The sequence below is a fragment of the Nomascus leucogenys genome, chromosome 13, assembly GCF_006542625.1.
Source record: "Nomascus leucogenys isolate Asia chromosome 13, Asia_NLE_v1, whole genome shotgun sequence".
Classification (NCBI taxonomy): domain Eukaryota; kingdom Metazoa; phylum Chordata; class Mammalia; order Primates; family Hylobatidae; genus Nomascus; species Nomascus leucogenys.
Genome location: NC_044393.1, coordinates 100,891,093 through 100,914,442, shown reverse-complemented (window position 1 = coordinate 100,914,442; position 23,350 = coordinate 100,891,093). Strand labels below are relative to the sequence as shown.

General features: G+C 41.7%; 1 protein-coding gene across 2 annotated transcripts in view; it reads right to left on the bottom strand.

Moving 5' to 3' along the window:
• ACTR3B (actin related protein 3B) overlaps positions 1-22,545 on the bottom strand; it is a 1,003,497-nt gene extending 980,952 nt beyond the window's left edge. Inside the window, exon 1 of one of the 2 annotated variants that reach the window (XM_030826236.1) lies at positions 22,354-22,545. In XM_030826236.1, coding sequence (XP_030682096.1) covers positions 22,354-22,397 — 44 coding nt within the window. In that variant the 5' untranslated portion in view covers positions 22,398-22,545. The remainder of the gene's footprint in view (positions 1-22,353) is intronic. The other variant, XM_030826237.1, reaches the window with a different exon arrangement.
• Positions 22,546-23,350: the final 805 nt, after the last annotated feature.

Genomic DNA, 23,350 nt, shown 5'->3' with positions numbered 1-23,350 from the left:
AGATAATAATACTCTCGTCTATATTGGATTAATGTCTTTTATTATAAGCTCTCCAAGTCCTAAAATAGCAAGCCTCAGAATACTCCTTGAAATTAAAAAAAAAAAAAAAACTTGTGATCACTGAGAATCAAACACTAATTTCAAAGAAAGCAGTTTTGCAAAAACTTAAAATATTATGCTCGTTTCTAGTAAAAAAAACACATATATACTAACATATAAATTACATTTATGCATCCCTAATAACTTTAAAAGTGCTTTTATACTCTATCTTTACAAAAACCCTGTGAAGAAAGTAGAAATTATCCCTGTTTTGCAAATGAGAAAAGGGAGGCACTGAGAAGTTGATTAAACTGCCCACATTAGTGAACTGCAGAAAAAGAACTCCAATCTACATATGCAGGCTAATTCCAACGCTGGCTCTCTAAGAAGTACACTTACTTCCTAGAACTTTTATACAAACTTCCTGAACTTTGCGGGGTGGGGGGCGGTGGTTAGAAAATGATTATATAATTTTCTTAAAATGTCATGGCATATGTCTAAGAAACAGCTACTGCCGTCTCCTGAGAATCATCTGACAAGAGCATCTCTTTATCATCTCATTTCAGAAGGAGCCCATTTTCTGTCAAGACACTGCATGATAGATTCCAAAAGTCTTAACTAAAACAAATGCCAAAATACTACTGTCTGTTCCAAAAGCATTTGCTAATCTCCTAAATATAAAAGGGGGGGTGGTGGAAAAAAAAAACCACCACTCAGAACCATCTGCTGGAAATAAAGTTGAAAAGCGGTAAGTAAATTGAGAAGACTCATCATCGCTTCCTTTCTTATTAGGACTACTGTAATTAACAGTAACGTCTGGACAACCAAGCCGTCATTCTGTAATAATGCTTATTATTATTATTTCAACACTGCTAATACTAGCAGTGTTGAAACTAACCTTATTCATTCAATTTTAAAAATTATTTCAAGATGCTTGATATTAAATTTTTGATCTGGTAATATTTCTAAATTCTAATAAATTAATTTTTCAATTTTTAAATATAGTTTGCCATATGCTAATTTTACTATTTTTGAACACATAGTGAATGGATAAGGTCTGGGGAGACCAAAAAAAAAAAGTCAGCTCCCCTCAAATCACACATTGCTGCTCAACTTCCACAGGATCTGAGGTCTTCGTGCCACAGGAGCCAGGACAATGCCAAGTCCTGAGACTCCTCAGGCCCTACAAGGAGCTTCTGGAGGCAAGACCCATGTGAAGCCCTCTCCAGCTCCACAATTCAAGAGCTGGAAACAGAATACAAGGCCAAGTGGACCTACAACAACACTCCAGGGTTCCACCTACAAGGTAGAATTCAGAGCCAACCAAGAGCCAACCCAGGATGGAGGCGACAGAGAGCCTGACCTTTAGAATTCCAGATCCTTCCCAATTTTAACATATTTCTGGAATTATATTCCAGAAAATAAATATAAATAAGTGAATCATTAACCCAAGGCTAAAGATGCCTATGGAATCCAACAAGCAGACCAGAAATCACTAAAATCACCAAATCTGTGTCCTTAACAAGCTACATCAGCTACTTCCCACAAAAATGATGCACCTCATGCTTAAATAAATCCACCTTCCCACACTGTTAGACTATGAGTTCCACACGCTGCCCAGAACAGGGTCCCTTTCTCATGGTTACATCTACACCCCCGGCACAGTGCCTGGCACATGGCAAATACTCCAGAAATAACTGCTGAATGTATTCTCACCAGTTGTGAAAAAGGTAATCATTGTCAAACTGCTAGGGGAAGGACCAATATTTGCAAGAGGGATGCTGAAAGTCAGAAAAAGAATCTGATGGAACCAGAAAAAAAATCACAGACATCATCTCCTACAATCTCCTACTTAAAGAGGAGCAGTGGCCTATGTGTAATGGGTTTCAGAAAAAAAAAAAAAAAAAAAAAAACACTGAACGAATATGGTAAAACTTTAACATTGATTAAAATTAGGTGCTAAGTTTCATTCGGGCTATTACATCATCTTCATATTTTGGGTATAGTATACTGGTTAAGATCATGCACTTTGGCACCATACTGAGTTCAAATCCCAGCCCCACTATTTGCCAAATGGGTATCTCTGGGCAAGTTACCTTAGCTATCTGTATGTCAGTTACTGTAAAATGGGGATAATAGACTGAGGCAAGAGGACCTCTTAAGCCCAGGAGTTCGAGGCTGCAGTGAACTATGACTGCACCACTGCCCTGCAGCCTGGGTGACAGAGCAAGACCCTGTCTCAAAAAAAAAAAAAAAAAAATCTGAAAAGTTTTTTTAAAAAAATAAAAAGCAATGTGTTCTGTGTCCCAAGTGATAGCATTCATTCTTTCCACTGTGCACCATGGACAGTTTAATTTGTATAGTGGTGAGAATGAAATGTATGAAACAAAGGGTAAATCTAGTAGATACCTGACAGGCCTTCAACAACTATGCCTCATTTCCATCCCAAAGTTTTGTACCCTGAAATCATAACTATGGCCCACAGCAGGAAAAGGTCAGACTACAAAAACAGACTTGAGCACTGTTAGGCCCACAGCTCTAAAATTCAACTAAACACTGATGATACGACTCAGCAACAGCTGCTGGAATGTTCAGATTCTGAAGCCACAACATTCTTTTAGACAGTATAGTCTAGGAAGGAGGCCTCTGTCAAAGTCACACAGGTACCTTAAGTATCAATGACATTAAGCCAACAATGATTTTCATGACTGAGACAAACTAACATGAAGATGTATTAATTTTTTTTTTTTTTTGAGATGGAGTTTCGTTCGCTCTTTCAACCAGGCTGGAGTGCAGTGGCACGATCTTGGCTCACTGCAACCTCCGCCTTTCTGTTTCAAGCAATTCTCCTGCCTCAGCCTCCTCAGTAGCTGGAATTACAGGTGCCTGCCATCACACCCGGATAATTTTTGTATTTTTAGTAGAGATGGGGTTTCAACATGTTGGCCAGGCTGGTCTCGAACTCCTGACCTTGTGATCTGCCTGCCTCAGCCTTCCAAAGTGCTGGGATTACAAGCGTGAGCCACCGCGCCTGGCCCTAATATTATTCTTATGTGTTAACAACTTACTATGAGATCCTTACCCTCCTAGCAGAACTGACGTTATTTTTAAAAACACTGGCAAAAGCACAAATTCTTCAGATCACTTTATTCTAATGTAATATCTTTCCATTTTCCTGGGCTATTCCTTATATATTAATAGTATCAAATACACTTGAAGTTTTGTTACTTTGAATAATCATAATGTAACAAACATCAAACAAAATTTAAGAGATTCAAATTTAAAATTTTAATAAAATCTGCACCAACATAGGCTCATCCATCACTAACTTCAATGACAATCTATTAAATATAACTCAGTAGATGTCATCTAAAAAGTATGCATCCTCAAATTCTTTCCCAGGAGGAGAACTCAGTGCTAGACTGGCCTGCCCCATTAGAGATGATAACATCACAGCTCAGTGCCATGAAGAGCAGGACTAAAAAAGCAAAAGCAAAACACAATTATTAAATATGGCAAGTGCTCAAGACACCATTTACCAAAAAAAGAAACGTTCCCTATTTCAACCAGTTTACTAGCTAGTAACAATGTAGCAGGCACTGTACCAGTCACTGAGCCGTACTCAGACTGAGGATAGGGGAGGCGGGTGGACATGGCCCAGGTCCTCAAAGTGTTCCTCAAAATGTTTACCTATTAGATACAGGACTTCAGACTGAGTTTTCCAGTTGTAGCATGGCTTACTTTACCTGGAAGGCAAGTTTAAGATCTGGGTAGGCATCAAGAAAGAATAAGCCACATGTGGCTGACCAGATCACCTGGGAAACTCCTGAAACAGATTCCCAGGGGCTGTGCGAGATTCACTAAATGGGAATCTCCAGAGAAGGCTGGGCATCTGTGTTCTTAACACCCCTCGCTCACCTGCATGGTTCTGGTGGTCAACCAGCTTAGAACTCACTGACCTCAACTACGCCACATGAAGTCACCTTTAGCATTTTTATATAATGCAAGCTCCCCAATCTCACTGTCACATTATACCAAAACCTCCTTCCACCCACCACATTTAGCAAGATATATCTATAATACTGAAGTTTAACACTGGTCAGAAGTTCAGAAGAAGAAAGAACTCGTATGTCCTTTTTTTTTTTTTTTTTTTGAGACACAGTCTCACTCTGTCACCCAGGCTGGAGTACAGTGGTGTGATCACAGCTCACTGCAGCCTCAACCTCCTGGGCTCAAGTGATCCTCCCACTTCCGCCTCCCAAGTAGCTGGGACCACAGGCACATGCCATCATACCCGGCTAAGTTTTTTTTATTTTTTTGTAGAGAGGGGTCTTCCTATGTTGCCCAGATTGGTCTCAAACTCTTGGGCCCAAGGGATCCTCCCACCTTGGCCTCCCAAAGTGCTAGGATTATAGGTGTGAGCCACCAAGCCCAGCTACCAAATGTAGCAATTTTGTCTTATTATTTAAAACACTGTGTGTTTAGGTACTCTATGAAAAAAAAAAATGTAGGAAATGCTTTTCAATTCAAACTATGCAATTAAGAAATAGTGAAAAAAGGCCAAGCATGGTGGCTCACGCCTGTAATCCCAGCACTTTGGCAGTCTGAGGCGTTGGATCACCTGAGCTCAGGAGTTCAAGACCACCCTGGGCAACATGGTAAAACCCCATCTCTATACTAAAATACAAAAAATTAGCTGGGCATGGTGGCACGTGCCTGTAGTCCCAGCTACTCAGGAGGCTGAGGCACAAGAATCGCTTGAGCCCTGGCGCCACTGCACTCCAACCTGGGCAACAGAGTGAGACTCTACCTCAAAAAAAAAAAAAAAAAAAAACAGAAGTAGTTTAAAAAAAAGGAAATCTAGGCTCAATCCAGGAAAGTAAAAAACTTAAGCTAAAAAGGGAAAGATTCCTTAGGAAGAGATGATGGGGAAAAAAAAAAATCTCAAACCAAAATAAAATGAAACACTAGAAGAATCCTTATTGAAGCCAGAATTAAGCCAAGGAGATCTACTATCATTATTCTGATTTTACACTGTTTAGGAAGAACTAGATATTATAAATCAAAAAGAACAGAGTAAAGGAAAGGATTTTGGGAAGAAGAGGAAATTAAAATTTAACTTTTTTTTTTTTTTGAGACAGAGTCTTGCTCTGTCACCCAGGCTGGAGTGCAGTGGCACAATCTCGGCTCACTGCAACCTCCACCTCCCATGTTTGAGCGATTCTCCTGCCTCAGCCTCTTGAGTAGCTGGGACTACAGGCATGCACCACGAAGCCCGGCTAATTTTTCTATTTTTAGTAAAAACAGGGTTTCACCGTGTTGGCCAGGCTGGTCTCGAACTCCTGGCCTCAGGCAATCCACCTAGGCCTCCCAAAGTGCTAGGATTACAGGCGTGAGCCACCACGCCCAGCAAATTTCATTCTTTATAGATGATAACTGTATACCTTGAATAACTAAGGAAATTAAGTGAAAAACTAAAAGCAATAAGGGAATTCAAAAAGATGACCAGTTACTAAATGAATAGACAAAAATCAACAGCTTCCCTGTCTAATAATAAGAACATATAATGGATGAAAACATCCCACTCAGAATGGCAACAGCAACAGAATATTACCCTTAAGAATACACTACATAACTACATGAATAAGCTATTACTCCTACCCTTAAAAATAATACTGCTCTTTAAATAAACTCTCTACATACAAGCAGACAAATAGAGACATACCTTAATCTTACACAGGTAGAGTCTGTTTTGGTTTTTTTTTTTTTTCGTTTTTTTTTTTTTTTTTTCTGGTCAATTGGTTCAGGATGAGGAAGAGTCAGTATTTTTAAAAGAAATATTGAGTATCACTAAATCTACCTACAAATTTAATGCAAAGCCATTCAAAACTGGTGCCAATACTGAAGGTGGCGGTAAATTATACACAGGTGATAGTAAAGGGTTAAAGAGCCATTATAAAGGGTCACATTAGCTATCAAAAATTTTAATGCATATACCCTATTAGCCAAACAGTGCCTTTCTAGGAACTTACCCCACGTAAGTATTTTTACATGTATGCAAAGATACACACACAAAAAAAGTTCAGTGAAGCACTATAATAGCAAAACCACCACCAGAACCTGGAAACACTCAAAATAGAGGATATATTAAATAAATTATATTACATCCATTAAATAAAATTCTATACAACCATCAAAAATGAAGATATACAGTTACTGCCATAAACGGATGTATAATATAGCTTGAAAGTGCTTGAAAACAGTATATATTTATAATGTGAGGCCAGCCAGCTTAACAGGGACACAATGCTAGGTTCAAATCCCAGCAACAGCTATGTGATTTCAGGCAAGTAAATTATCCCTTCATTCCTTGGTTTCTTCATCTCTAAAACGTGGGTAATAAATAATCCCTACCTCAGTGTTAAATGTTGCCATTTTTGGATAATATTTCCTAATTCAAAAGAAGTAGGATTTCATTGTGCAGTGATTTATTTACTTATTACTGAATATTATTTTTTGTATACTAGTGATCTTTCTTTCTCTCATGAATTGTCCTTAGATAACTTTTCTACTGGAGCTTTAGTGCTTCTTATCAATTTGTGTGAATGCTTATATACTGAGGATATTTGTGCTTGCTCATTACATTGCTAATTTTTCCCCGCTTGTCGTTTACCTTGTTATACATTTTCTGAAATATAAGTATTTAAACAGTCTAGGTGATCAAATCTACCACTTATTTTCCTGAATAATTTCCTTCATTATGTTTCTACTTTGAAAGTCCCTCTATATGCTAAAATTTCATCTCATTTCTCTTCCACTGTTATATATATATATTTTATCCCAAATGGGAAGAACTACAGTAATCCAATTTTCCCAAACATATGTATATAAGCATTCAAGACCATCAACTTTACATTAAAAGCCCTTGGTTTTTTTAACACTACCTTCCAAAAGCTAGCATGATGGAGGTAGGCACTACTCTCAAAAATACATAAACTATACTTAGAGATTGCCAGCCATGTTGTCAAACTCATACCACTTTCCATGAGTCCCTTAACTTGTCTGAGACCTTTTCTCGTACAGAAATCAGGAAAGACAGAAGAGGAAGGTATGGAAGCAGACCCAATCAATAGCTGCATAAAGCACTACCAATAGTTACGCCTCTGCCTTTTAAGCAAAGAATATGTTATAGCTCAAAATTCAAAGCAATATAAAAAGGTATCCCTTAAGAAGTCTTACACTACCCTATTTCTGCCTTCTATCCACCTTCTATCCCTGTGTATCTTTCCAATGCTTCTCTCTGTACATATATTATTATTTGCCCCAAACGTTTTTTTTTGTTTTTTTTTTTTTTTTTTTGAGATGGAGTTTCACTCTTGTTGCCCAGGCTGGAGTGCAATGGCGTGATCTCGGCTCACTGCAACCTCCGCCTCCTGGGTTCAAGCGATTCTCCTGCCTCAGCCTCTTGAGTAGCTGGGATTACAGGCAAGTGCCACCACGCCCAGCTAATTTTGTATTTTCAGTAAAGACAGGGTTTCTCCATGTTGGTCAGGCTGGTCTCGAACTCCTGACCTTAGGTGATCCGCCCGCCTCCGCCTCCCAAAGTGCTGGGATTACAGGCCGAGCTAACATGCCCGGCCTGCCCCAAACATTTTAAACAGTCCTTGCACGAAGACTCTTTCACTTTACTTGTTAAATGCTCCTATCTTTTGACAGCAGTAATATGTACTTTTCAGTTCTGCAAAGTAAGGAAAATTCACCTATTGTTGACTTAACATATTTATATATAATTGAAACTCCTCTTCCAACCATGTGTCTTAAGCAGAAGGTAATGACCCTAAGGTCAATTAATTTATGTTTGAAAGTAGAAATGTTACATCTTAAAACAGTGTTTTACAGCATTTTTTTTTTTTTTTCTGAGACAGGGTCTCATTCTGTCACCCAGGCTGGAGTGCAGTGGTGCAATCATAGCTCATTGCAGCCTTGACCTCCTGGCCTCAAGCAATTATCTGCCTCAACTTCCTGAATGGCCGAGACTATAGGTGCACAACACCACGCCTGGCTAGTGTTCTCAAACTGTGTCCTGTGAGAAGTTCTTTTGAGACCCCTGGTGAGGTCCAGTCTCAAACCCCAAACTTCAATCAGAATAGCTCTACTCCCTCCTAAGATTTTTCACAGTTTAAATATGGTTTTGATAAAAGTAAAATTGTTCCCACACCCTAACAATAGTTTTAAAGCAACGCACAATCTCCATATTGTGCAATGTAAATTACGTGACCTATTTTTTTAATGCTCCTTGGCTTGCTGCATAGAAAAGCACAGTCTCTAGAGAACGAAGAATTCAACATATAAAGTTCAAACTTAAATATTTTATCCAAATCCAGTATCTTTGCCTGTCCTTAAATTTTCTATTTCTCCTTCTGAGTACTTTTTTTTCTCTCTGTTACTTCGTATATATAAGATCACAAAGCATACTGCCCTTTTGTGGATTCTGAACATTAATATAAGGTAAACTCTGACTTCCAGTTAAAGTGTTTTAAAAGTGTTTTGTTTAAATGATGGACTAAACATATTATCTAATTTCACTCTTTCCCAAAGCCCCACTAAAACCAAAGCAAAAAAAAAAATTGGAAGCAATTATTTTAAAAACTAAAAAAAAAAAAATTTTAGGCCAGGCACAGTGGCTCACACCTGTAATCCCAACACTTTGGGAGGCCGAGGTGGGCAGATCACCTGAGGTTGGGAGTTCAAGACCAGCCTGGACACCAAGGGAAACCCCATCTCTACTAAAAATACAAAACTAGTCGGGTGTGGTGGTGCCTGCCTGTAATACCAGCTACTCGGGAGGCTGAGGCAGGAGAATCACTTGAACCCAGGAGGCAGAGGTTGCAGTGAGTTGAGATCATGCCATTGCACTCCAGCCTAGGCAACAAGAACAAAACTCCATCTCAAAAAAAAAAAAAAAAATGTTTAAAGCAATATTAAACCATGAGGATGTGGAGAAAAGAAAGGGTGACAACAGCCAAGATTTTGGCCCTGAAAAGCTGAGGACCCATAGTACCTGACTTTAGAGATATGAGAAAGACAGCAGTGGCAAGAGCTGAGAATTAAACCATGAGGATGTGGAGAAAGGAAAAGGTGACAACAGCAAGATTTTGGCCCTGAAAAGCTGAGGACCCACAGTACCTGACTTTAGAGATACAAGAAAAACAGCAGTGGCAAGAGCTGAGAACGAGCCCAACATACTGCCTAGATCCTTAAAGGCTGTGGAACTGGTTGGTGCCCAGGTGCCTATGAGACTGGAATCGGAGGACTGAGGAGCAAGTGCAGACAGCCCAAAATACTCAGGCCATGGTGAGACCCTCTCCTGCCCCACACTGCTGGGCACTTGCTCCTCCCTGGCTTCAACCTTCTCTAGAAGTTTTCTGGAATGTGTAAAGCAAAGGTTCTCTGCACTCACAGTTAACTGGCAGGGTCAGAGTACAATGATAAAATCAAACATTTTTAAATAAACCAAAAAATAACAATTAAACCCTTGTTTCATTTAGTTTTTTTTTGTTTTGCAATCAAATAATACTCATGCTTTCTTTTACTGTGCATTTGTTTGGCTTATTTTTGAACCACCCTTTTTTTTTTTTTCTTTTTCTTTTTTGAGACAGAGTCTCACTCTGTTGCCCAGGCTGGAGTGCAGTATCACGATCTCCACTCACTGCAACCTCCATCTCCCGGGTTCAAGCAATTCTCCTGCCTCAGCCTCCTGAGTAGCTGGTATTAAAGGCATCCACCACCATGCCCAGCTAATTTTTGTATTTTTAGTAGAGACGGGGTTTGGCCATGTCGGCCAGGCTGGTCTCAAACTCTGACCTCAAGTGATCCACCCACCTCGGCCTCTCAAAGTGCTGGAATTACAAGCGTGAGCCACCGAGTCTGGCCCCTTTTACTTTCTTTTTTGAATTTTTTTCCATCCTTTTACTTTCTGAATGACTGACTTATATGTAACTACCAGAGTTTTCGTTTAGTACAGAAAGTGAATTTAGCTGAGTCCATGCCAGGTGAGGTTGTCTCATGTGCAACAGTCTTACTCTTGTTTTAACTTCTGTACTATTCCTTGTTGTTGCCTGTTTCCTTTTACTCCGTAATCGATTTTATTTGGTTGCTTTTCTTCCTCTCAATTTTACTTTTACATTTCAAAGGTATACAAAGTCTGTTTTTAGTATAATAGCCTTCTCAATATATCAATTTCAAAAAAATCAAACAGTATTCCTTAACTACATATTCTGAAAGATATGACAATTAGCACAGTGGTATCTCCCACTCCCCAGCCCAATCCTAACCTAATCCCCCATGATATTGTTGACTTTCAGGAAATTTTGCTATGGCATGTTATCATTGTGTTGACATTTTTAAGATTGAGTCGGTATTTATTCAATTTTTTTTGCCTTCTGGCTTATTTCTCCAAGAAAGATTATTCAATTATTGAAGCTGGTATCTTTATACTTCAACCTCTCTATTTCTGGAGCCCTCACTGATTCATCTTTCAGTTGGCTGGGTTATATCTGCAAGTAGATTTTTCAGTGAGGTTTATGAATGCCATTAATTCCTGAGCTTTTGCCCATTTGCAAATGTCTTATTATGCTGCATTTTTTTTTTTTTTTTTGAGACGGAGTCTTGCTCTGTCGCCCAGGCTGGAGTGCAGTGGCGCAATCTCGGCTCACTGCAAGCTTCGGCTCACTGCAAGCTCCGCCTCCCGGGTTCCCGCCATTCTCCTGCCTCAGCCTCTCCGAGCAGCTGGGACTACAGGCGCCCGCCACCACGCCCGGCTAATTTTTTTGTATTTTTAGTAGAGACAGGGTTTCACCGTGGTCTCGATCTGCTGACCTCGTGATCCGCCTGCCTCGGCCTCCCAAAGTGCTGGGATTACAAGCGTGAGCCACCGCGCCCGGCCATTATGCTGCATTTTAATGACATTTCAATCCAATCACATTGTCTTCCTTCTTATCCTAACACCCCTACTCTTGTTTTTTTCCTTTTGAGCCAGAGTCTCGCTTTGTCACCCAGGCTGGAGTGCAGTCGCACAATCACAACTCACTGTAACCTCAAACTCTTAGATTCACACCATCCTCCCGCCTCTGCCTCCCAGGTTACTGACACTAAAGGCACGCATCACCACACCTGGCTTTTTCTTTTGGGGGACAGGGGGATAGAGACAGGGTCTTGCTACGTTCCCCAGGCTGGTCTCCAACTCCTGGGCTCAAGCAATCCTGCCTTGGCTTCCCAAAGTGCTGGGATTACAGGCATGAGCCACTGTGCCCAGCCCCCTATATTCTTAAGCATTGCTTCATCACCCTTTGGCACATTACACTGTTGAAAACCCCAAGACTAAGGTGATTTTATTTTTCCCATTATAGGTGGCCTGTTTGCTTTTTTCCTGCTTAAATATGTGTAGTATTCTTTTATCTTTCAGGGGTTTGTTTTGTTTTGTTTTTGAGATGGAGTTGCCCAGGCTGGAGTGCAATGGCGCGATCTTGGCTCACCTCAACCTCTGCCTCCCGGGTTCAAGCAATTCTCCTGCCTCAGCTTCCTGAGTAGCTGGATTTACAGGCACGCACCACCACACCTGGCTAATTTTGTTATTTTTAGTAGAGATGGGGTTTCTCCATGTTGGTCAGGCTGGTCTGACCTCAGGTGATCTGCCCACCTCGGCTTCCCAAAGTGCTGGGATTATAGGCGCGAGCCACCGTGCCCGGCCTATCTTTCAGGTTTTATAAATTAACCAGGATACACTTCCATTTTAATGACTCAGTGAATTTTTTCCAGTTCACAGTGAGTCCTTACATTAATATTATATGATCTTTCATTATATTCCAGGAAAACTTTGTCTTTTATTTATTAATGTTACATCTGTTCTCTTCATCAGGAACACCAGCTCTGACTACAGAAGATCCCTTCTGGACTCTTCTCCCACAGTTTCCATCTTCTCTCTAATCACCATGACCTCTTTGTTCTTTCCTACCGTGGTCTACATAATTTCAGGAAGTTGATCCTCCCATCAGCGATTTCAGAACCACTGGTACTACCTCATGCAACCTCCAACATGCTTTTCATGCCTGAAATGATTTTTGTTTTCTATTTCTTTCCTTATGGATGTCAGCTGACCTCCATGTCCTCCTTTTAGCTTTCTTTAACCTTTTAAAATTACTTCTTTGTTCTTTTGTTTTATTGAGCTCATGTTGTCTAAATTTAAGAGCAAAGTGTCTTTATCTAAAATTCCATTCTAGCCAGGCACAGTGGCTCACAACAGTAATCCCAGCACTTTGGGAGGCTGAGGCAGGCAGATCACCTGAAGTCAGGAGTTCAAGACCAGCCCGGCCAACATGGTGAAACCCCGTTTCTACTAAAAATACAAAAATTAGCCAGGCATGGCAGCAGGCACCTGTAATCCTAGCTACTCGGGAGGCTGAGGCAGGAGAATGGTTTGAACCCAGGAGGCAGAGGTTGCAGTAAGCCGAGATTAAGCCACTGCACTCCAGCCTGGGGGACAGAGCGAGACTCTGTCTCAAAAAATGAAAAAGAAAAAAATAAAATTCCATTCTAATTACTGAAGTACTCTTTCCAAAGTATACTTTTTCATCTGTTTTTGCTTGTTATGTTTCCTTATTTTCTGTGCACAGCCCCAAGATGGGTCCTTTCTGCTTCACACTCAGCTTTGAATGGGTGCAGGTCTCCCTGGACCTGCTTGCTCAACAACAACTCTTCACCCTGCTTACAATGACACTAAATACAATGTCTTGAAATCTCTGTGTAGTCCTCTGGTTGTTTAGAAGAAGAACTGGCTGAGCAGTGAGCAATCAGAGCCTGAACTTGGGTATACTTTCCCACTAATTCTACTAAATCCTTTGTTCTGGGCATATATATAATTCCAAAGTTCATTGTGGAGGACAGGCGGGTTTAAGGGGAAATGCCTTATCTTAGATATTAGCAATTCCTGATCAGATATAAGCTGGTCATCCTCACAGATTTTCTCCTTTAATGAAACAAAGTCAAAGAACATAATGACACCATTACTACATGATCCCTCTTTCAGCCCAGCATGCCCTGCTATATTTTAGGATGGAAAGGAGCTGCTGCCAGAATATGCTTCTTTGGCAATGGTCTATTCATCCATCAGCTCCTAGCTCTGCTGTAAGGACTGTGAGTAGTACCTTCAGAAATGTATGCTTAAGACACCTGCAACCAGCCAGAGATGGGCGGGGATGCCACATCTCAGTATCCTCCTGCAAATGGATCCACACTTCAGTGGAAATTTCATAAAATGTGATAGGAATTTTAGCTGTTTTCTTCTCTATTTTTGGTTAGTTTTGTTCATTTTTAGGAGATTCCAGGAAGTAGTGTTACATGAATGTATATTTATAGCACCATATGCCCAATAAACTATTAAAGAATCTTTTAGTACGAAAAGGATATAAGACATATGGTAAAATCAATGCTACAGAGAACTTTTCCTAAATGAAGCTTTTATGGCAGTTGTAAGGGAAAGAGTATAGTAATTTATGGCTCCGTCCTCTGTCAATACAGGTCCAATGCAACATGAAAAGAATGCACATAAAATATAATAAACTTGTTGACTACTAATAATTTTTATTAATTAGAAGTAAAAGGCTTTTTTTTTTTTTTTACAAATCAGATGCTGAAAGGGAGAAAGGGTGAGGCGAAGAAGAGATGCAAGCTAATTTTATAATTACTCATAGTTGGGAGCCAACAGAAAACAGCCACAAATAAAAGGACTACATACAATGATAACCATCAGACAAAAATACAGTCTGACCTAAAGTGCACCAAAAAAGATATAAATCAAATAAAATGGATTACATGGCAAAAGATTATGTTTAAATACATATATATGTTAATACTGCAAAACTGAGGCCAAATGTATCAATCATATCAATATATATAAATATGCTTAAATCACCTATCTATGAGTATAAATGAGCTCAAGTCATCCAATAAAAGGCAACATTTTCACACTGACTAAAAAGCAAAACAATATTTTGGGTACAGACAATTCAGAAAGAATAATAAAAGGATGGACATATATATATATATATATATATATATCAGATAAACACAAGGAGAAGCAAGCAGGGATCACACATCTTAATATCTGACAAAGTAGAACTCGGCTGAGAAAACAATTAGAAGGCTACTTGATATGCTAAATCAACAACTCTAGTGAAGAGACAAGTTATTTCTATCTAGATAACCAATATGGCAGCAACAACTTTCATAAAGCAGAACCCACAGAAAATGCAAGGAGACCTTAACAGGTGACTAATAATAGCAGGCCTTAGTATGCCATTCTCAGTCCATGACAGACTAGGCACACACACACAAAAATGTGAGCCCAGGCATGGTGGCTCACCCCTGTAATCCCAGCACTTTGGGAGACAGAGGCGGGTGGATCACCTGAGGTCAGGAGTTGGAGACCAGCCTGGCCAACATGGAGAAACCCCATCTCTACTAAAAACACAAAAATTAGCCAGGCATGGTGGCGGGTGCCTATAATCCCAGCTCCTCGGGAGGCTGAGGCAAAGAACTGCCTGAACCCAGGAGGTGGAGGTTGCAGTGAGCCAACATCACGCCACTGCACTCCAGCCTGTACAACAGAGGGAGACTCGGTCTCAATTAAAAAAAAAAAAAAATTGGAAGCCCTAAATAACATCATTAATAAGGTAGTTCATATAGATATATTAAACTCAGAACTCATAAAGATTATATCTCCTAGCCAGGTGCGGTGGCTTATGCCTGTAATCCCAGCACTTTGAGGGGCCAAGGTGGGTGGATCACCTGAGGTCAGGAGTTCGAGACCAGCCTGGCCAACATGGTGAAACCCCGTCTCTACTAAATATAAAAAATTAGCTGGGCGTGATGGCGGGCGCCTGTAATTGCAGCTACTTGAGAGGCTGAGGCAGGAGAATTGCTTGAATCCAGGAGGTGGAGGTTGCAGTGAGCCGAGATCGCTCCATTGCACTCCAGCCTGGGCAACAAGAGTGAAACTCTGACTCAAAAAAATGAATACAAAGAACATTCGCAAACCCTCTTAGACCACAATAAGTGAAAAAAAAAAAAAAAAAGAAAACACCAGAACTATCCCACTAAAATCAGGGATAAAATAATAATGCCCACTAACTCCACTCTGATTTAAATTAATATTGTTTGGGAGGTAATGGCCTCTGCACTGTGTCAATAAAAAAGCAGTTAAGAGTCCCCAAAAATGGAAAGGAAGAGGTAAAACAATCTCTTTTGCCAGTGACAGGTTTTGGTTTTTATTTTTGAGACAGCACCTGGCTCTGTTGCCCAGGCTGGAGTATAGTGGCTCAATCTCAGCTCACTGCAACCTCTGCCTCCCAGGTTCAAACAAGTCTCCTACCTCAACCTCCCAAGTAGCTGGGATTACAGGCGTGTGCCACCACGCCCAGCTCATTTTTTTGTATTTTTAGAAGAGACAGGGTTTTGCCATGTTGGCCAAGCTGGTCTCAAATTCCTGGCCTCAAGTGATCCTTTGGCCTCCCAAAGTGCTTGCAGTTACAGGTGTGAGCCACTGCACCTGGCCCAATGACAAGTTTTTAATATCTGAAAATCCCTAGGGATCAAGGGAAAAATTTATACAAATAATGTGAGCATTCTGTAAAGCAGCAGGTTATAAAATAAGTAACTACCATGAAAAACCACCACGTAATCTAGGAATGAAAAAACTAACAATCTTCATATATTCAAGAAAAACAGGATAAAATGAAAGAGAAGGCACCATTTATGATAGCAAAAAAAAATCAAATACATAGATATAAATAAAGTTAACAAGAAATCTACCTGCAGAAACACCACAATATTCCTAAAAGACACAAAATAGACTTGAACTAATGGAGAGATAAACCATGTTCTTTGATGGGAAGACTCAGTATTATAAAGATGATGCTGCTCATTAAATTAATTTTTAAGTTTAATAAAATCCCAATAAAAATGCCATCAGGCTTTCTCTCCCGGAACAAGAGAAGCTGATTACAAAGATCACTTGGAGGAACAACAATCAAAAATATATGGGAAAGCCCTAAAAAAGAATTAGATGGGCAGGGGAAGCCGGCACCATTAGAAATGAAATCATTCTAAAGAGCCTAATTAAAACTGTGTGGTGCTGCTATTATGAACAGACAAATAGACTAACACAACACAATACAAAATCCAGAAAGAAACACAATTGCATAGACAAACGCAGCACATGATAAAGGCAGCATCTCCAGTCATTGGGTTTTTTCCATAAATTATGTTGAGATAAACAGGACAGCCATAGCCACACACACACAAAAATGGATCCGACTGGGTCCATTCTTCATACCTTATCTCAGGATAAATTCTAAATGAATTAGAGATTTAAATGAAGAAAATGAATCCATTAAAACAAAAAAAAACCTACCAACTGGGCACAGTGGCTCACATCTATAATCCCAGAACTTCGGGAGGCCGAGGCAGGTGGATCACCTGAGGTCAGCAGTTCGAGATCAGCCTGACCAATATGGTGAAACCCCCTTCTCTACTAAAAATACAAAAATTAGCCCGATGTGGTGGCATGCACCTGTAGTCCCAGCTACTCAGGAGGCTGCAGCGGGAGAATCGCTTGAACCCGGGAGGTGGAGGTTGCAGTGAGTGGAGACTGTGCCACTGCACTCTAGCGTGGGCAACAGAGTGAGACTCTGTCTCAAAAAAACAGAAAAGAAAAAGAAGAAAAGAAACCACCATGTAATCTGGGAATGAAAAAAACCTCTCTTAACTATGACTCAAAATCTAGAAACAATAAAGAAAAGATGAATAAATTCGATTGCCTAAAGAAAACAAACTTTGCATGGTAAAAGAAAAATGATAAATAGGGGAAATATATTTGCAACATATATCATTAAGGGTTAATATTCCCTGTGTGCAGAAGAAAGTTAATGGGCCTGAGACTGCTGTCTCTTAGAAAGTCCTGCTTGGAGGAATGGCCTTTAATTGGTATCTAGGATCTTGGAGTTCGGGCGTTCCCACAATTCCCTAAATGCTAATAGTAGTTCACTGCTCCTAGGGTGGCAAACAATGTGGTTTATGCCAATGCCTTGCTTTCTTTCTGGGACTCTGGAATTTCGGCATGTGCTATGCACAGGGTGCCTGCATGACAAGTCCCCAATGAAAACCTTGGGCCCTGAGTCTCTGAGGAGCTTCCCTGGTACGGAGCATTGCACACGTGTTGTCACAGCCTGATGCTGGAGGAATTAACTGCATCCTGCATGGCTGCACTGGGTGAAGACTCGGGAAGCTTGCCCCGGTTTCCTCTAGGCTCCACCCCATGTCTTTTCCCTTGGCTGTTTTTGCTTTGTACATTTTCACTGTAGTCCTGATTCCTCCTAGCAAATCACTGGAACTGGAAGTTGGTCTGCGGAACCCCAACAGACTCTAATACATGAAGAGCTTCTAAAATTAAAGAAGCAAAAGACCAAAACCCCAGAGAAAAGTTAGAGAAATGAAGAGACAGAAAAAAATAAATGCGAAGATTATCATAATCATGAAAGTGGGTTGTTAAAATAAGAAGTTCAGCCTTCTCTCGTGCTCACAATCTCACCCACTCTTGCCCTTCCTTCTTCCGCCATGGGATGACACAGCACGCAGGGCCTCATTAGATGCTGGCACCATGCTCTAAGACTCTGCAGCCTCCAGAACTGTGAGCCAAATAAACTTTTTTTTTTTTCTTTTTTTAAGGTGTGCACTTTTACTGAACTGGTCTCAAGTCAGTGTACAGGTATGCCCTGGCTGCCTCCACACTTCCACCCACTCTCAGGGAGACCAAAAGCCTTCATACATCTCAAGGTAGGGACAAAAATGGGGACCATGATGGCTGATTATTCAAAATAAAACAAAAAGTATTAAGGTGAAGATTTTTTTAAATGTTGCATTATATAATTTACATGAAAGCAATCCTGTAACCTCCCCTTTGTGGACTCAGGAGAGAACTGGGCCATTCTCCTGAGAAAGAAGTGGGGTGGCTTTTGGGAGGGTAAGGGACTTCCTGTAACAATGCATCTCACAATATGTGGAATGACTACTTAAAAAAAAAAAAAAAAAAAAGCCAGGCGCGGAGGCTCACGCCTGTAATCCCAGCACTTTCGGAGGCCAAGGCAGGCAGATCACCTGAGGTCAGGAGTTCGAGACCAGCCTGACCAACATGGAGAAACACCGTCTCTATTAAAAATACAAAATTAGCTGGGCCTAGTGGCGCATGCCTGTAATCCCAGCTACTCGGGAGGCTGAGGCAGGAGAATCACTTGAACCTGGGAGGCGGAGGTTGTGGTGAGCCAAGATCACGCCATTATACTCCAGCCTGAACAACAAAAGCAAAACTCCTATCTCCAAAAAAAAAAAAAAAAAAAAAAAAAAAAAAAGGGCCAGGGTAAGACCCAGTCTCAAAACAAAAATAAAAATAAGTAAGTAAAATAAAGAACAAGGTACAATCAAGGTCCTCGGCCACACTGTACAACTTGAGGGGATACTCACTCCAACTAACCACTGTCACCTTCACCATTCTATTCTTTTCTTTATAATACCCGGCGTGTGGTATTCTGTTACAGCAACACAAAACAAAGACATTAAGATATCATTTATTCTAGGTTGGTAATTTTACAAATTGGCAATAGGCTCTACTGGTGAGTCTGTAAGACACAGGCATCCTCACACATTACTGGTGAGAATGCACACTAATGAGTGGAATTTGACACTGCCTAGCAAAATTACATATGCATTTGCCCTTTGACACAGAAATCCCATTTCTAAAAATCTAAGCCACAGATACTCAGGCAAAAAATACAAAAAGATATCCTTGCTTTATTTCTTTTTCTTTTTTTTTTTTTTTTTTTTGAGATGGAGTCTCGCTCTGTTGCCAGGCTGGAGTGCGGTGGCCCGATCTCGGCTCACTGCAACCTCCGCCTCTCAGGTTCAAGCGATTCTCCTGCCTCAGCCTCCAAAGTAGCTGAGACTACAGGCACACACCACCACACCCAGCTAATTTTTGTATTTTTAGTAGAGACAGGGTTTCACCATGTTGGCCAGGCTGATCTCGAACTCCTGACCTCAGGTGATCCGCCCGCCTCGGCCTCCCAAAGTGCTGGGATTACAGGCATGAGCCACCGCGCCCAACCAAATGACTTATTAATTACAAAGAAAAATAGTAACTGAACAGTGAAGCAACCTCGTGGACATCACCCTCTCCAAATGATCCAAGTGAACTTCATCAAGAGTGAGGCGAGTCCCTATCTTATTAAGCCTTTTGATGGGATGCTCTAAGAAGGATCAACAGGACCTCTGTGGTAGTCCTGACAAATATGCATATCCTGTATCCATCACAGAGAAACACTGGGTAACAACTGGCTGTCAAAAATGCCAACATCTTGAAAGACAAAAAAAGGTTAAGAAATTATTCCAGATTAAATTAGACTTAAAAGACATGACACCCACCAGATGCAATGTATGATGCTGGATGGGGAGGTCTTTTATGGGTGACATTCCATAAAAGACATGAATCCGTACTGTATATAGGATACTACTGTATGTATGTTAAATTTTCTGATTTTGATGATTGGTATGTGATTCTAGAAGGGAAAATGTGTCCTCAGAAAGCACGCATTGAAGTATTTTGGTATAAAAGGATATGATGTCTGCAACTTACTCTCAAACAGTGCAAGAAAGTAATAATAATACGTATGGACATACAGAGAGTGACAAAGCAAATATTAACAGCTGGTAAAACTGGAAGAAGAGTATACAGTAGTTTTTTGTTCTCTTCCAGCTTTCAGTAGATTTGAAATTATTTCAAAATAAGTTGAAAAATGCAAAAGACTTCATTTAAAAAGTTTGGCTCAGAGAAGTGAGACTGGAGTTGTGAAATATTCTCTGAAAACTATGCAGCCTAGTCATCCCTTTAAATAGATGAAGCTTTATTTTTGGACTCAGCAGATCCCTTTGTCCATATTATCCTGGCCTCCAGCACACCACTGCTTACTCAGTTAGTCTCGGGGTTTACCTGAGGAGGATTCAAGGATACTGGGATGAAATTTATTTGTAAAAAATACTGTTTATCACACTGTCCAATAAATCATTAGTGCCCACTATGTATAGCTCAATGTTTTTACAATTTAGCACTACAAAAAGGCTTTTTTCACCCAAGAAACAGGTATTTCTCTTGATTTCTGATGACAGGAATTACATAACTATGACTCTTACGATGTTGTCAGACAGGAAGACTAAGGTTGAATGTGGGGACCAACTTCAGCAGCCACTGGGCTAAAGCTCAGGGTGACTTCCTAGGTCCGTTCTTTTCCTTTGGCTTGGTTATTTTTATCTGAATTTTACCACTTTTTGTCCTATTTTGAGGCAAAACTAAATCTAAAAATCATTTTAGCTGTCTGGGAAATGTAAGAACTACTGATGTGCTCAAGTTGGTAAATTTGGGCTCTTTCAGGCTCCTTCTGGCCATACACTGGATATGGGGAATTCATACGGAGATTCCCCGCCACCATTTCTAAGTCTTGACACCAACTTCTGAAGCATGACTTTGGGCCACAAAACAATGATCTATAGAAGTTGAATCTCCAAGTTAGCCAAGTTACATTAATCACTTACCTCAAAAGGTCAAAACTGAGCACAACATTTTAGGTATTTATAGCAAGAAAGATGAGTAAGGTCCACGACTTACTAATCTTAAAGGTACGACAACTCTGTGAGCATTATTTTATTGCTACTACCAAGAATTCCTTTATATTTTAATAGTTCTGCAAGACTAAAACTACAAAGCAAAAATCTCACATGCAAATGTAGAAATGAAAAATACTTTCACCCACTGGTTTCACTCCTGACACAACCAGACCTGAGGGGACATGAGGTGAACCCACTGGGGGAGGGCATGAGTTAAGGGTGTCAATAATTGAGGGAGGGGAGTTGTAGTATCAACAACGCTGATTTTGGCTTGTGTTTTAGGTAGAAAAGCAAGTTCTAAAATAAAGAGCTACAAAGCTTGGTATGATGTGTATTTCAAAAAGAATTCACACAGGCAAAGGGGATTTTTCCAGTCCACAACCACTTCTGGTCGCTTCAGCAGCAAAAGGAAGGAACTATCAGTAGGAGATGGACTGTAGCAAACTAAAGAAGGCACCCCCACAAGGTTGTCAAGGAAACCAAACCAAGCGCATTTTTCTATAGAAAAGAATCAAGGGTAAGGTGAACATGCCATGTTACATTTTGTGGCAAAAATGATTAAAATCCCTTCTTGAAAAAAATCGGTAAGAGACCAAATTTACTTCCAGGCTATTTTACTAAGCACTACATCCATAATGCAGGCAGGCAAGCTTGTATTCCCAAACTACCAGCTAAATGGATTCAGCAATCACCTTACTACAACCAGCTAACTTGGGCCACTGATATTTCAGGGCATTTCCTAAGATCTCTAATAGCTTAACGGCGTCGAAAGAAGTGGTCACACTCAAAAAGTTAAAAACAAAACCTCTACCACAATTCCACAAACATGCTTTCCCAAATTTAGGGTGTTTTTCAAAATGGAGTCTTTTTAAACACATCATTTTTCAGCGAAAAGCCAAGTCTATGCAACCAAAGCGAGAGCTTGGCCTGAGTGTGCCATTTCATACTGGAAAAGCGCAGGGAGGGCAGTAAAAAGGGTGTCAAGCTGGGAGATCGATGCAATTCTCTCCACAAGTAGGTGGTAAAGAATCCTCAGCCAGGAGGAATGACACGCACACGCGGGGACAGAACGAGGGCCAGTGCTGAGAACGCTGGAAGGCAGGGACACCGTTCGCTAGGAGATGAGTGACGTTAAAGGATCTGCAGTGATCTGTGCCTCACGCTGGCGAATATTCCTAGGAAGGGAGATCCCGAGCTCCCGGTGCCCCTCAGGGTGTCCACCCCGGCGGCGGCCGGAGCCGGGCTGCGGGTCCAGGGGCCCGGCCACGTGGGCGGGGGAGGCGAGGAGCGCTGGGCTCGCTCAAAGTGGGCACCGCGTCCCTCCCCTCCGTGCTTTTCCTCTTGTGGCCCTTCCCGGCGGGGAAGAGGGGGTTTTACGACGTCAAGGCAAGGTTTGGAGGGAAGCGGCGGCCGGCGCCCCACCAGCCCAGGTGATCGCGGGGCTCAAGCCCGGGGCGACGGACGCAGCTCGACCTCCAGGTGAGGTGGACGCCAGGGGTCGGGAGCGGGGCCGCGGAGGAGCGGGGGTGGGCGCCGAGCGGCTCTTACCCGGTGCCACAGTCCACCACGCAGGGAGGCAGGGAGCCTGCCATGCTCTGGACGCGCGGCCCTCGGCCCCGCTGGCCGCCCGGGAGCGCCCCGCCGCTGTCCGCTCGGCCGCCCGCTCACCCCGCGCGCCGCGTCTCCCGCCAGCCTCCGCAGCGCAGCTGCCGGGAGCCCGGATGCTCGGCGGCCGGCACGTGACGTCACTCCCCGGTCGGCCAATCAGAACGCGCGCATGCCCCGCCTCCCCCACCACCACCCCTCCCCAACCCCCGGCGCGCCATCTTTAGTGCTGGCAGCGAGGCTTCTTGGCCCCACACGTCCAACCTTGCTGCTGGAGAGATCGGGGTTTATTTTTAACTGACTTACATGAACGTGACCCCATTTCCGAGGCCTGGCGCCTTTCTCATCCTGTAAGTCTTCGCTCGAATGTCACCTTGCGAGGGAAGTTGTTCCTGATCACCCTGACTAGGTCCCCTACCGGTACTGTATCCTCTGTCTCAACAATCTGTTGGTTTCATTCCTAACCCTTAAAGCAAAGTGTTTATATTTTTATATTTACGTATTTGTTGTCTGCCTCCCCTACTGGACTATCAAATCTTCTAGGATAGGGCTTGAGTCTGTCTTAATCACTACTGATGAGCAGCAGGTGCTTAGCACAGTATTTGGTGTGTATGTGGAAGTGCCCAAATGTTTGTTGAATGACTGAGTAACCTTCCCCATATAGCAAAAAAAAAAAAAAAAAAATTAGTTGGAATTGGCCGGATGTGGTGGCTCACGCCTGTAATCCCAACACTTTGGGAGGCTGAGGAGGGTGGATCACAAGGTCAGGAGTTCCAGACCAGCCTGGCCAACATGGTGAAACCCCTTCTCCACTAAAAATACAAAAATTAGCCAGGCGTGGTGGCGGGCGCCTGTAATCCCAGCTGCTCGGGAGGCTGAGGCAGGAGAATCGCTTGAACCTGGGAGGCGGAGGTTGCAGTGAGCCCAGATGGCGTCATTG